The sequence below is a fragment of the Diplotaxodon limnothrissa genome, linkage group LG8 (genome assembly GCF_057381915.1).
Source record: "Diplotaxodon limnothrissa isolate DT_005_m linkage group LG8, D_limnothrissa_male_GT1.1, whole genome shotgun sequence".
NCBI lineage: Eukaryota > Metazoa > Chordata > Actinopteri > Cichliformes > Cichlidae > Diplotaxodon > Diplotaxodon limnothrissa.
The window spans coordinates 18,812,255-18,827,534 of NC_140603.1; the positions used below are offsets into that span (position 1 = coordinate 18,812,255).

Consider the following 15,280-nt stretch of genomic DNA (forward strand, 5'->3'; position numbering starts at 1 on the left):
AGGAGAGAGGGCTGGCAGAAAGTTGCTGACAAATCAAACTCGTAAGTAATCCAATAATAACAATAATAATGGAGTGGATTTATATAGCGCTTTTCAAGGCACCCAAAGCGCTTTACAATGCCACTATTCATTCACTCTCACATTCACACACTGGTGGAGGCAGCTACGGTTGTAGCCACAGCTGCCCTGGGGCAGACTGACAGAAGCCAGGCTGCCATATTGCGCCATCGGCCCCTCTGGCCAACACCAGTAGGCGGTAGGGTAGATTTATCATATCACACCATATTATCCAATATTATATTACATTATATTATATTATAATATGTTATATTATATCCCCTTTCACATTAGAGCCACAACAGGACCCACTAGAACATGGGAACAAGTAAAAGTGAAATATAAGAATATTCTACAGAATGGTAATATTTATCACTTATATTGCTTTTAGTCTCTTGGAAAGAGACCCTGGAATAATCTGTTTGTTTGTTCATAACAGCAACCAAGAAAAGGGCAGAGCAAAAAAAAAAGACAGGTGGTGGTCCTGCACCCCCTCGTCAACAAGTTGGTTAAGTGAATAATACCCTCACGGGAAAATCGATATCTCTCTATGAGCACACTGTCGCGCTGAGCTAAAGGATCCTGTCTGTCCCGCAATATACGCTGAATTCTGAGGACTCTCCTTATCAATCTTGCACCTTCCGCAATGGGTTGCTCGCGTAAACGGACAGGACATGGCTGCGACAGACTTCCCAAATCCACCTTCGCTTTTATAGCCGTGGTCTCTCATCTTGATTACACGAAGTAATCTGCAATTACTACTCTGAAATATGAATTACATCTGTAATAATCACATACATGTAATAGAATGTTAATAGTACATTTCCCTTTTTTAGGGAATGACCTGTATGTATCTGTGTGAAATCAATAAAAGGATCAAGTGCTGCATTATCTTTAGTTACATTGATGTTATTTATTTATGGTGAAACAGTGGTGGAATATCGCTGTTGCTTTCGTATGAATGACGCGGGCATACCTGCGTGGCCGCGATCTAATCCTGTTTACATAAAGTAAACCTGCTCCCCAGCAGGTTTACGCTTACGGCTCTGTTGCTATGACAGCAAGTCCCGGATGGGCTTCGGGGAACCGAACGATCCAGGATCACGCGAAATCGTCAACAATCTAATCCAGCTAACTCACTTAGCGCGGTACGAAGCACAGGCCCCAGGTCTCATGACACACTGACAGTCACATTTGCTGATGCTTGTATAATGACGCATCTTAAATAGCTCCATGATGTATAAGGGATGTTACCCTCCCTAAACGGCCGTGATAACATTTCTGCCAACACATTGCTTAGTGGCTGCTTTCCTCCATGTTCAGGCATGCAGGCTAATCACACAAGTGAGTCTTCATCACTGTGACTGCTCGCGGACCGTGACATGACGCCAGTTATTATAACATCTGCTATGGATTACTGAAAATGTCTTAGCTCACTGAAGTGATATGGTGGGAAAAGCTCACTAACAGGGAATTCCCTGTTTACTGGGAGTTGCTGCGTCTGTCACTGACAGCCCACATCAGAAATAATGATTTTTACACAAACAGACAAATATGGCTGTGTTTTTATTTTTTGTTGTTCTGTTTCTAAGCTGAACCAGTAAATCACTCTGGTATCTGTAGACCCACCACAGGTTTGTGACCGCTAAACACAATTTATCACTGCTTTCTCTGTCATTTGTTTCTGTATATTTTAAGCGTGGCTGATTTGGGGCAACTAAAAGTACCATTCACACTCTCATCATATGGTATATTGAGTTATTCTGTTTACAGAGCAGCTGAAGGACTGCAACCTTTCAGAGAATGTGAAAGCTGTACAATAAGTAAATATAATAAAAATAAGCAGAATGCTTTAAAGTATACTAATTTCAATAAGTAGAAGTGAAAGTGAAAGAATTCAAACAGTGGGATATATGTAATTTTTTTTAACTTCCTTTAACTTCACTGCCTCAGAAGAATAACCCTTATGTGGAAGTCTGACTCCAGTATCTCTCAGTTTATCTGAGATAAGAAAAAGAATACATAGATTGCATCTTCACTGGCAGCTACTGAAGTTTTTAAGCGGGCAAGTCATTTTATTTCCAGATTGCACCAAGACCAAACTTGCATATCTGCCATCTTCTGATTGCCACCATTGATACTTCACAGGATTATGTCGCAACTTCAGGGTATTGAGGCTGTTTTCCAGTGATGAAATTCTTCCTTCTTGGAAGGTCCTTCCCCCACACATCATGCATGAGTCCAAAGGTTTAAGGTTGTTCAAAGTGTGAAAATAAACACCTGATTAATTAATATGGTCTTCAAATTACCTGCATTTTTGAAGTTGACAGCTTTTCCCACAAGACTGAGTTTTAATAAAAGGTACCACATGCTGTTTCAAAGCATCTCCTAAAAGATGCTGATTAGTAATACTTGTTTTATACTACCATGGTTATATCTGGTTACATAGCTGTTTGCCTACATAGCCTGGGGAGAAGTTTTGAACACAAATGCAAAAGCAATGCAAATGCGTTCCCATGTTCTCCTCTAAAAACCCAAACGGCACGTTGTTCAACCGTGCGTAGGCTGAATGCCGAATGGTTGACAAGTGGGCCAGAATGGGGCGAGGGTGCAGAAGTCTGAAAAAACATTAAAGTTCAAAAATAAAGTATTGAAAACATAGACATGCGCTGCAGTGGATGCTTTTCCTTATTTTCAAAGCTCAGTTTCACAAGACCACAGATTGGTTGAACCACATACTTTGGACACGTGTGACAGCAGATGCTCTGTGCAGGTAGATGGACTGTATATGGTCTACCAATGCACTGCCAAAAGAGAAGCAAGTTCAGCCCATAAGACTGACAAATGGCAGTGACAAACTTTCTGCACCACTCTACATTTAACCAGTTATTATAACTTTGGCTCCACACTGTGTCTATCATCCTGTCTCCCTCACGTCACCCCCAACCAGGGGCAGTGCATTGCTGCCACTCTGAGCCTCCTGGGTTCTTCTGGAGATGTCTTCCTGTTAAAAGGGAGTTTTTCCTTTCCACTCTTGCCAGAGTGCTTGCTCACAGAGAGTTTTCTCTTTATTATTCTAGGGTCTTTACTTGATAGTATAAAGCACCTGGAGGCCATAAAAATAGAGAGGAATAGAATAGAATCTTCTGCTAGATTAGTTTACTGTGTAACTTCTAACTGTTATATGTCTACTAATGTGTCTAACCACACAATGTCATTGATTGGTTTGTGGATTTAGATTTAATAAGCCTTTAAAATCTTATTTTTTTGTGTGATTTTTTTGTGTCAGTCACAAAGTAGAAATAGCCTAAATTGTTAACAAGAACTAAGAAGTTTATTGTGACTTTGCTTTTCCATCCTCCTGGAGAGCGTTACCAGTAGCTACCAGTAGAGTGCTATGCTTGTCCTGCTTTGATTCAAGCTTTATTCTTAATTTACCCAAAGAAAAGTGATACAGAGAGAGTGAGGCTCAGTTGTAACAGTGTAAATATTCAGGAGCCATTATGCTGCACAAGCAACATCTGTCTAATGTATCGAGCAAAATCTTGAGCTTCATTAAAAAGAAGAAGAAGAAGCTAAATATAAAAAACAAAAAAACAAAAACACAACTGGAGACAGATGTGTTTGTTTTGGTTTTGATTTTAGTCAAGCATTAAGTGTTGGGGAGACAGTCTTTACCACACAGGAGACAGAAGTGAAGCCAGACTGCTGAGTGATTTCAGGAAAGCCACACACACATATATACCCCTACGCACACACACATACCCACACACACAAATATACGACACCCTTCTCTTCTTCCTTGCTCACACAAACACTCCCTCTTCCCTAAAGGCAAACGTGCTAGTAGTTACCAGGTCTTGCCTCCCAGGTCAGAGGAGGTTTGGTTACACGAGGAATTCCCTAGTTATTCCTGAAGTGACAGCTGGGATTAACCACATGTTCAGCCTGTGGGAATAACACATGTCGATGTGTGCGTGTGTGCATGTGTATGCGCGTGTGTTCAGAGCACTTAATTACCACTGGTCTAGAAACTATAATGACAGTAGGTTTGGGGGTGACGTTAAATGAACAAAAAGCACAGACATTTACAATCCCACACTTCTCTTTTTTGGGTACTTTTCTCGTTTTTGACTCCCTCATCTTTCTCTCATCTGTCAGGGTGTGGTGTGTCGGGAACCGTTCCCTTTGCCTCCAGTACCAGCTCCAGCCTGTGCAGACGCTTCAGAGAGTTACTATGAGGAGGCTCAACCCTATGAGGAAACTGTCAATGGTAAGAACTGTGTTCAAAGTTAGATGTATCATCTATCGCACAGCCCCAGGTGATGAATTCATACTACTGCAAAGAATATCAGTATTATTTTTAATGCAGCCTTCCTATTTGAAGCAATTCTTCGTGTTTGTGTGAGTGTGTGCCACAAAATATTTGAGACTGCTTCTTTACAGAAATAGTTTTTTTTAAGTGTATATTCATAATTCTGACGCTGTTAAATTGAATTTTACAATCACTTCTTTTAAATTAAGACCATTTTCATTTAGATATATTTTTATTGTTTCAGTTCAACTATGTAAGTTACAGACATTTCAGACCTGCTGTGCCTTTTTCTTAGCTTAACATTTTAGCTTGAGCTGTAAAATAAAGCGAAAAGAGTTGCCTAGGTACTGGAACAAATAACTGAGTAAGTGGTAAGACCCGCACCACAATTATAAGAAACCAGTCTGTATTACCAGTTTTTGCGCAATAGCGGCGTTTCACAGCTCTGTGGGAAAGAATTAGGTAACAATTGTTCGAATATAACACATGTCAGCTTTTTATTCAGTACTGGAAGCTTTTTCTTCAGAATTGTTACTAAACACATTTTTACCACAGCTGCAAAGAATATTCTGTCCTGTTTGGCCTGTGGTTGTTTGTTATTAGTCATACTGTATAATCATCGCCTAGGTAAGCAACAAGCAGAATGTCAGAATGGGAGTGAAAGGTGGTTTAAGTGAATATCAGTGATAGCATGGTTGTTCCAGAAACTGCTGACTGTTTTCTCTAGGGTTCACAGAGAATCATCTAAAAAAGAGAAAATATCCAGTAAGCAGGAGTTCTCTGTCCAAAAATACTTAACTAAGGTCAGAGGAGACTAGCGAGACTGTTTTTAGATGATAGGAAGGCAACAGTAAACATCCACTTGTTATGGTCAAGGCATGCAGAAGAGCATCTCTTGAGTTACAGCAGCAGAAGACCACACCGGGTCTCACTCCTATTAATGAAAACTGCTACACTTCGGACTTGATTGTTGCCAAAATTGGACAAAAGAAGACTGGAAATGGTGATGCTGGGTTCAGAATTTAACATAGACCCATCCTTCTGGCTGGTGGTGATGGTGCGGGGCATGTTTTCTTGCCACACTTTGGACCCCTTAGTACAAACTGACCATAATTTAAACACCTTAGCCTTCTGAGTATTGTTGCTGACCATGTCCGTCTCTTCATGACAACAGTGTAGCCATCTTCTGATGACTTCTTCCAACTGGATAACACACCATCTCACAAGGCTCAGATAATCTGATTTCTGGAACACGACAATGAGTTCTTTGTACTCAGGTGGAGTCCTCAGTCACCAGGGCTCAAGAGATTTAAATCACGGATATACAGCCGACAAATCAGCAGCAACTGTGTGATGTTATCATGTCAATATGGACAAAAACCTCAGAGGAATGTTTCCAGCACCTTGTTGAATCGATGCCACAAAGACTTAAGGCGGCTTTGAAGAAAAAACGAAGTGGCCCGTGAATGCATTTGAAAAAGAAAACATATGTGAATTGGCCAAAGAGAATGCAATAATGAATATGTACAAGATTTATTTATTTTTGTAATCTTTTCTATGATTATTATTCAAAGGCATTATGTTCTGTCCAATCTCCCCTATGTTGCTTTTCTTCCTCCTGTTTCCTTTGATATTATTTAGATCTGGACTGTTTTGGCCATCGCTCAGGGCCCTGGATACGAGAGTACAGCTCTGACAGTGTGGTCTATGCTGTTATCACCAGGGGTAGCTAGGACTTGTTTGTCTGTCTGTGTGGCATGAATGCAGGCGATTGCATAAATCCAAAATTCAAATTGGGAAGCCAGCATGTCCCCAAAGTGCTCGTTGTCCAGTTTTATCAGCGCCGTGCATGTAAGGGAACAGTTTCATCATCAATCAGCCTCATACTATCAATTTCCTGAGTTTATTATTTTCCCTTTCATCATAACTTTGTTTCATCATTTTCCTGTCTGCTTACCATCAGTACTGAAAATGTGTGTTTGCTCAATGCTTTAGGAAATCCTCCTCCATTCAAGAAAGTCACAAAGGTCCAAAAAACAGAGATTAACTTTATTTTTCATTCACTCTCATCGCACAGATTTTGCTTCTCCTAATCCTTGCTTTCGACGCCCTGCCATTTTTCATCCCTTGTAGCCCATGCAGTGTCGTAATCTTTAGCTTTGCTTGCCCTTTGTAGATGATGGAGAGGCGGTAAGCAGCTCATATGAGTCCTACGATGAGGAGGAAGTGACCAGAGAGAAGTCGTCATCAGCTCAGCACCAGTGGCCATCAGCAGAGGCGTCTATTGAGCTGATGAAAGATGCTCGCATCTGCGCTTTCCTGTGGAGGAAGAAATGGCTTGGCCAGTGGGCCAAACAGCTTTGCGTTATCAAAGACCATCATCTGCTGGTGGGTAAACGACTGTATTAACGCTGCAGTGAGGTTTTGTGTTATGATATTGCGTGTTATGATTGTGTTGTGATACGTAGAAGAAAAAAAATCTAAACCAAATTAGCCCATATATTAAAAAGAATAGGGCTGTGTATAGTCCCTGTAATATTTTGTATGCTAGAAAGCCGGTGTGTAGGCTTTACTTTTTAACTGTTCAACTGACAGCTGCCAGAGATTCTTAATAGCAAGCGCTGAATGAACAGCTGTCAAGAAATAGATCTGTGACAACGCATATGCAACTTCCTCTGAAACTGACTTGTTATATTTTTATATTTTTCTTGGTATTAAAAGACAAATGTTCCCTCTAGAATGCTCGTCTAGCATTCTAGAGGGTAATTACCTATGAACACTTTTTTTAACAGGCTATCTAAAGCATGGAGTTCGCACGAGTGGCTGTTTTCACTTTCTTAAAAAGTCTACTGTAAAACTTTTATTCTAATATGATTCAAATCAATAAACACATTCAGGAATTTACCCAATTTTTACTTTGCTGTTAGATAGGTAGGTAATGGTTTATGGTTGAGAAGACTGCCTAGTAACTACACAAATCTGCTGATTATTCTAAACACTGATTGGTTGACAACATTTACTATTTACCTTCTAGCTTGTTTTGGTCAGCATGCAGCTAAAATTAAAGGACAGTAATTCATTTTTAACGAAGCTTGCATGTTGATTCTGCCTCTCTCAGTGCTATAAAAGCTCCAAGGAGCAGACACCTCTGCTGGATGTGAGTCTGCTGGGCTGCAGTGTTGTTTACAAAGAGAAGCAGTTAAAGAGGAAAGAGCACAAGCTGAAGATTATTCCAGTGGGTGGGGAGACCATTGTCCTGGGCTTGCAGAGCAAAGAACAGGCTGAGCAGTGGCTGAAGGTAACACGTTCACAGTAGCTTGCTTTCGAGATCATTGGATGGTTATTTATTTGTTCGCAATATCAAAATGAGAACATCTTGTTTTTGCTCCAGGTTATTCAAGAGATCAGTCCCAAGCCAGCTGATAGCTGTGACCCCCAACACACTGTGTCTGACTCCCCAAGGCTTATTTGTACTAAGGTACATTGATCTGTTGTGATCAGACATCATGTTTTTGATGAGACTTTTGATAAGATTTCAAAATGACTAAAATATAGCCATGAATCCACAGGGAGAGCTGAGTGAGAGATACTCTGTGGCTTCAGAGAGCGGCAGCAGCACAGACAGCCATGCTGAAACGCCAGAAAGCAAAGATGGTAAGCTCCTCTGTGGGGTTTTAACTTTTATCTGCTGTGCTCCACATGTTCAAGGAGAGGGTGTAAAAAGAAAAAATAGTCAATTTGTCGTCCTTCTCCTCCTCTTTTCCACAGTGAAGAAAAAATATGGAGCAGGTTTAATGTTCAGCAACCTGATGAACATCGGCAAGAAAAAACCCTCCGCACTCGAGAGCCCAGAGAAATGTGTCGACACCTCAGGTTCGCAAAAATCTACTTAACTTCAAAGTTCAAAGTTTGCTGCTTTTAATTGCAGGATGGCATTCGTACTGGCATGAGAGGTCTAATGAAGGTCTAAGGCAAGGGAGTCAAACATAAGGCCCAGGGGCCAGAATCGGCCCAGCAAAGACTCCAGTCTGGCCAACTGGATGCCTTTTTGAAAATGTGAAGTAGGGCATAAATTATTGGGCTTTTAAATGTATTTTTAACAAGTTTTGCAGCTTTACCTGTTAAAAAAGACCTTTCTCATAGCCATTCCTGCTACATCAAAGTAATTAAGTAAGAAATTACAGTTACAATTAAATAACAGAAAAGTTCCTGTTTTTTCAAGATTGCCTATAAAAATGTAAAAAAGGTAAAAAGGACATTTTCTGTGAATTAACAGAAACTCTCTAATCCGGTTATTTTTAAAATTTACACTCAGAGTCATGCTGAACAGTTTCTTTCATTTACTCCAGCAGCAGAAAAAACTACGACCTATTGTTGAAATTACACTTCTTTTTTCTTTTATTTGGATATCTCAATGATTAAAAGTGTAGTTAAATTTCTGCACACTGACAGAAAGGGGAGTTTCACTGGTCCAGCCTTCTTAGGATCAAAGTGAGTCATAAAAGACTTGTAATCTAAAATGAGCTTGACATCCCCGGTCGAAGGTAAATATATCGTAGTAGTAACATTTATTACCCTTTCAATAATTCCATTTATATCTCATGATAAATGTAAGATGAATGCAAGCACAACGACAAAGACATTGCTGTTGGAGACATTACAGACACTTGTGATTGAATTGCATGACAGATTTTGCCCCTTGTAGTAATTTACACATTCGCCCAACAAGCAAAAGATCACCAGTTTTCCAAGAGGAGACAAAGATCCCTTTGTGTTTGTGTCAGGAAGGACAGCTGATGTAAAAACTCAAAGTATAAAACACGTGAATAAGGAAGTAGAGAAAAGTAGTTTTTTTAGTGTCTTTAAGTAACGTCCTCACTAAAAGCTACCTGTTGATGCGCCCACTTTCATTTTCTTGGTGTTTAACTAACGAAACCTAGCATGACACCAACTCATCCACAATATCCATAACATTTTCAAATTAACACTCATTGCATCATCAGATAAGTCCTACATTTGCTAGTACAGCAAGTAAATAAAACTGGAGATATGACACTCCCCTGTGGGCTCCTGGTGGTAATAATAGCACCATGCACTCCAGCACCGTCCATCAAAAAGGTCTCAACCCACCTCATGATTGGGCTGGCATAGCACCTGCATATCATTTTGGTTGGTCCAGATAACATTAGATTGTATGCAAGACATACAAAAAAGCACCGTCTCTGTTTCTTCCCTGTGTTATATGCAAAATAAAGCAGTCTGTTTTGAACCTCACTGTGAACATGGTCTAATGATGTTCTGTCAAAACTCCTCATTGTAATATATGTTAGTGCTACTGGATTATAATCATTTAGTCCATAATGATATGCACCCTCTATGGCAGACTGTTGGTTTTCAGCAACAAACAAGATTATATGACAGCAATTTGTAAGCACTGGTTTAAGTAAGAACCAGTATGAATTGTGAGGTTTATCACATCAAGCAAGCATATATTTCTTTCAGTCAAGTGGAATTACCTTAAAGCCACGCAGTGTAAGTTTCTGCGACTTCAGTATTTGTTTTCTTTGCACAGTATTAATTTCTAAGAGAAGTAAAAAAGGAAACTTCATATTTATGTTTTCTCCTCCATCCTCTTTCAGGCTACCTCAATGTACTGGTGAACAGTCAGTGGCGGACCTGCTGGTGTCTTATAAAGAATGGACAGCTGTGGTTTTACCAAGACAAGGGCAAGAACAAAGTAACCCAACCTGCTGTGTCTCTAGAGGGCTGCAATGTTTTGCCTGACCCCAGCCCAGAGCACCTATACTCCTTTCGGATTGACATGGATGGCACACAGATGGCAACTCTAGAGGTAGATTACCGCTTTATGTTCTCTACATTTAAATGTTTGTAGGGGGGTTAGATTGGTGAGAAAATGCTGGAGGCTTTGTTATCATGCAAAATAAATACTTTGCACTGGGTGGAAACCCAACCACGCAGGTTTCAGTTAGTCAGGAGTGGAACAGCGGTGTGCTGCAAGCTCAAAGCGCTACTTAACCAAAGCTTATTGAAAATAGACCATGATATCGCATGTACACACAGCATGTTTCCTGTCTGCAGCTCATGCTTGCCTCAGATGAGAGCTTACTTTGGGCTTACTGCTTAGCTCTAAGCGGTGGGCTCAAATGTCTGGCAGGATTTAAATGTGTGGAAAAAAGCAAATACCGAGTCAGCAAAATGAGAAAAGATGCACAGCTGCTTCTTGGAACCCTCAACAAACATGTCCTCATCTGAAACTCACTTTCTGCTGACATCAGACAGCATATGTAATATATGTGCGCACACAAGGGTGGTCTGGGAGCTTGAATGGGTGTGGGTGCATGTGTACATATGCAAGTGTGCGTCTTTGTGTAAAGGGTGTGGATGTACTGGGCTTTTGGGGGACTAATGCTACACCCTTTTTCATTAAGCTTCCAGTACCACCCAGCTGCAGTGCATGTTTGGTCAATGGAATTCAATGTTTAGTCTTCTGGGATGTGTTCTGTTTTTTTCCTTCTTGTCATAAGGTTAACATTAAAACTATTTTAATTCAAATAAATATGCGACGTCAAACCATTATGTAATATGTGTAATAGTTAACCTTCTAATTTAGACAAGCTGTTTGAATCTTCCAAAATAATAAAAGGCAGTAAACACATCGTGTCATATCAGGTTGTTTTACGTGCCTCAATCTCAATCTTACTTATTTAATAGAGAATTCTTAAGAAGCAGTTTGATCCAAAATACCAAATCCGAGAAACAGCTCTTTCCTCTTATATTTTTCTAGTTAAGTCTAACAGCTCGGCTTGTACGGTTCATTTCTTAAAGTTTAGTTCAGAGAACCGCTGCTTGGAAATGGTGCTGTAGCAATCATTTCATTAATTAAAAATGGCATCCAAATTAAACTCTGAGAATTTAAAAACATGATGCTGCAAGTGCATGGTTTACAGTGAATGCTTGTCCTTTTCTTTTCCATCCCCTCCCAGGCTAAGACATCAGCAGATATGGGTCACTGGCTGGGACTCTTGCTGTCACAGACGGGAAGCAAAACAGATCCAGAGGAGCTGACATACGACTATGTCAATGCTGAGAGGATCTCCACTATTGTCAATGCTGCGAGGACTTCCTTATAGTAAGTTATTCGCTTTTGTTCACCTCAATATGCAGATTTCCAGCTCCATATCTTATTCTTGGACTTTAGTAGAGTGGTTCTGCGTCATTCACAGTTTGAAATAATCCTCATTTATCACGCATTGATCTTTGGTCCAACTTTGCTTTAAATGGACCGGTGCTTAAACGCCGCATTTCTAGTCTATTTGAGCACTCAAAGCACTTTTTTACTACAAGAGTCATTCACCCATTCACACATATGTGCTTTATTCTATGCCAAATCACCTTTAATCTAACATAACACACTCACACTTCAATGGATGCATCAAGGGAAACTTTTATTCCCCGAGGACGACATGCAGAATAGAGGAGCCAGAGGTCAAACCACCAACCTTATGATTGGTACACGGCTTGCTCTATCTTTCAAGCCACAGCCACTGCTTTAAAACTGTCTTTCTTCCGATTGGTCAGTCCTCACAAACAAAACATTTGAACTGCAGCTGCTGTGTTCACAGCCAGAACAGTGCCTCAGATGACCAAAATAATATAACATCCCCTCTCTTTGACATCATCCAGATAGAAGAGTATATAAAGCTGTCTAAATGCCGGTGTTTTAAGCAGTCTGAAGTCTGAGCTTTTGGAGAGGACTACCACTGCACAAGGTTATTTGTTATTGTGTGTCTTTCTAGCTTGATGCAGAGGAGGTATTCAGAGCCAAACACCTACATAGACACCCTACCTTCTATTTCTCACAACTCTGATGATCTGTACGATGATGTGGCCTCTATAGCTGACCCAGAGGTACGCTGTCACGAAACCCGATGCAATGTTTTGAGATTTTAACTTTCAGTTTAATATTGACTCAGTCATCTGGCCACAAGCCATCTCCTAATTTCCTCCTCTCGTGTCATACAGGATGCTGAGGAGAATAGCCAGACAAACTGCGAGGGCAACAATCTCCAGAAAGACAATGAAACATGCTCACAAGACAATACCAAGGGCCCACAGGGTACAGAACAAGACTCTGAAAACAGGATTTACCTAGACCTCGTCCCTGTGCGCTCTTTCCTTCATACATCCTCTGGAGGGAAACTTTCCCCTAAAGAAGCTTCGAGACATTCCCTAATACCAGCAGATGACAAGAAGGACTCCTCTTCTCAAGTTAAAGAGGTAGGAAATTAGAGTTTATTGACAACCTCAAACCTTTCTCTAGAAAATATTTTTTACTTTCTACATTAATAATTTGCACATCATTTGGTTGCAGGGGACGTCGACTAACAATACTGAGCCAGATTCAATGCCCGCATTAAATGGGACAAACTTAGCCTCTGCTACCAGCAAACCAGAACAAGAACGAGCCCAGACTCCCACTCCATCACAGCCACAAACTCAACCAGTCAAGACCTCAACCCAGAGCCAAGAGACCACTAAGAAGACCAGCCTGGGAATCACACAGGCCTTCAATTCCTTTGGTGGACAAATCCACAAGGGTCCAACATCTCACACTGCTGCTGTGCATCCTCACAGCCCACAACCTGCAAGGCCCAAGGCACATACTATAGGTCAGGACAAATGGGGCAGTGGGTTTGCTGAGTTCTGTATATATAAAAAAGATATAGCAAGCATGCTCTTCATTTTAATATCACCACACTCACCTTTTTACAGATATATTCAACAACTTTTCATCATGAAGCAGATATGTTAGAAGTACTTATTACTTTCCTTGACACCTGCTTCCTATTCTGTACTATTACATAACCATGGCTCCCTCTAGTGACAGCCTGCATCTTCTACAGTTAAAAGCACAGCTTAAGATCTGGGCAAGTTTGGGGTTTTTACGGATATTAAATCTCTATGTCCTCTAAAATTATAAATGCTCAATTACCAGGATGCCCCGGTGCAGTTGAGATAAAGCTGGGCAAGAACCGCACAGAGGCAGACATGCGGCGTTACATCGAGGAGCGTGATCGCCTGGAGAAAGAGAGGGAGGAGGTGAAAATCAGTCTGGCAAACCTCAAGAAAGAGAAGAGGGAAACCAAAGAGGAGCTCAGCACCTGCCAAGGTACACCTGCAGTGTCTGTATGACTCAAAGATTTGCACTGATCACATGGGAACTGACAGCAGTTTGTTGTCCTCAGATCCCAAGCAGCAGGCCTCATTGGAAGCCCGTCTGAAGCAGAAGGAGGAGGCGTGCCGAGAGGCAGAGCAGCACAGGGTGGAGGTGGAGCTACAGTTGGTAGAAGTGAAGGAAAGTCTGAAGAAAGTGGAGTCAGGGCCCTTCACGCTGGGAACCACACTGGACAGCAGCCTCCAGGACACGCCGATGGTTAGTGTGCTGGCTGTCTTTCAATACACCTCAGAATCCATCTGCTAAATGTTTTCTGTGTTTTTCAAATCAGTGCGTGATGCTTGAAATGTGAACCTTAACCATCTCGCTGCTGTTTTACCCTCAGCCTAAAGCATCAACGATAGGCTCTCCCCAGGTATCGTCATCGTCGTCGTCGTTATTGTCACCATCATCTTCTTCCCAACCCTCCAGCAGCAACGTTAACGCAGATTCAGTTTCCCCGGTCAATTCTGCGTCTGCTCTTAAAGGCAGACCCACCTCCATGATGACCACAAAAGGCAACGTCCTACAGAAAGCTAAGGTGAGATTCTTATTTACACAGAAAGCATCAATGTCAGTATCTTATCTTGAAAGAAATATTATAATTGGTAGGTCTATTTCTTTTTATATTCATAGGAATGGGAAAAGAAATCAACAACCTAAGGAAATCTTCATTGACCTTTGAAATTCAGAAGTTTATGTTGGTCTAGTCGCCCGTCACCACATTCTGACCCACCGAATGAGCAGACATTTTAATCAAGAACCTCCCTTCCCTTGGCCCTTCAACCAAACCATCACTTTGTCAAGACTATAATGAGCCACAGAGGCACACTTCGTGTTCTTGGATACCACTGGATTTAATCTTAAATTCAATGACTTTTTAAAGTTTGTTTCTATTTGCAAAGGGAGGAAAGTGATGAAGTAGCATTTTGGCCAGTGTAAGAAATGCATTAATGCTACGTTTAAACTTTGAAACGTTGAAATTAAAAACCACTGAAGTACGAGACAGAGGCCCCCTTACTAAATCAGCCGCTCTGTACACAGATTGTAGCTTGGTTCATATATGCTGGTAGCCAAGATGTAAATATATTTACACCATTATTCAGCCTTTGGGCTTGTATTGCTAGCTAAAAATGCACTTTTTATTCAAATAAAAATATACTGACAAAAATATGGGTTGATTTTTTTTTTTTTTTTTTAAATGTATCATTTTGCTATAACAAGAATAAAGTCTTTACTTTTGTAAGGGGAAACATTTTTGTTTCCTTCCTTTAGTTTCAGATTCCTTCCCATCAATTCATTCAAAATGTACCTGCCATCTTCTCTTGAAATCCTCAATTATTTCACCCCTCACTGGAGTATAACTACCTTTTGTACATTTAGATTTAACAATATGAATGTACTTTTTTTTCCAAATGAACCTCGACCAGCTTAGTGGATTTGCGTGTAAAAATATGGAGCGTAATATTAAAAATGGAAACGGAGGGAGTGGGAGGACCTTCTTTTTGGTTATGTAAAGAAATAAAGTTGTGTCTATTATGCATTAAAAACATTAGCATCCTGACACTGATTAATAATATAAAAGCTTAAATCCTTTAAATACAAGAGAACCGTGTTGAGACATTTGCACAACAGTGAGCACAGTGACAACAATAATAACATACAAATGGATT

General features: G+C 40.6%; 1 protein-coding gene across 1 annotated transcript in view; it reads left to right on the forward strand.

Annotated features, from left to right (window-relative positions):
- afap1l2 (actin filament associated protein 1-like 2) overlaps positions 1–14,767 on the forward strand; it is a 46,861-nt gene extending 32,094 nt beyond the window's left edge. The window contains exons 5-19 of the mRNA XM_085361423.1: positions 4,219–4,330; positions 6,549–6,760; positions 7,491–7,670; positions 7,764–7,850; positions 7,942–8,026; positions 8,141–8,245; positions 10,012–10,223; positions 11,377–11,522; positions 12,190–12,301; positions 12,416–12,670; positions 12,765–13,062; positions 13,389–13,562; positions 13,639–13,826; positions 13,954–14,148; positions 14,244–14,767. Coding sequence (XP_085217549.1) covers positions 4,219–4,330; positions 6,549–6,760; positions 7,491–7,670; positions 7,764–7,850; positions 7,942–8,026; positions 8,141–8,245; positions 10,012–10,223; positions 11,377–11,522; positions 12,190–12,301; positions 12,416–12,670; positions 12,765–13,062; positions 13,389–13,562; positions 13,639–13,826; positions 13,954–14,148; positions 14,244–14,270 — 2,388 coding nt within the window. The 3' untranslated portion in view covers positions 14,271–14,767. The remainder of the gene's footprint in view (positions 1–4,218; positions 4,331–6,548; positions 6,761–7,490; positions 7,671–7,763; positions 7,851–7,941; positions 8,027–8,140; positions 8,246–10,011; positions 10,224–11,376; positions 11,523–12,189; positions 12,302–12,415; positions 12,671–12,764; positions 13,063–13,388; positions 13,563–13,638; positions 13,827–13,953; positions 14,149–14,243) is intronic.
- The last annotated feature ends 513 nt before the right edge of the window (positions 14,768–15,280 follow it).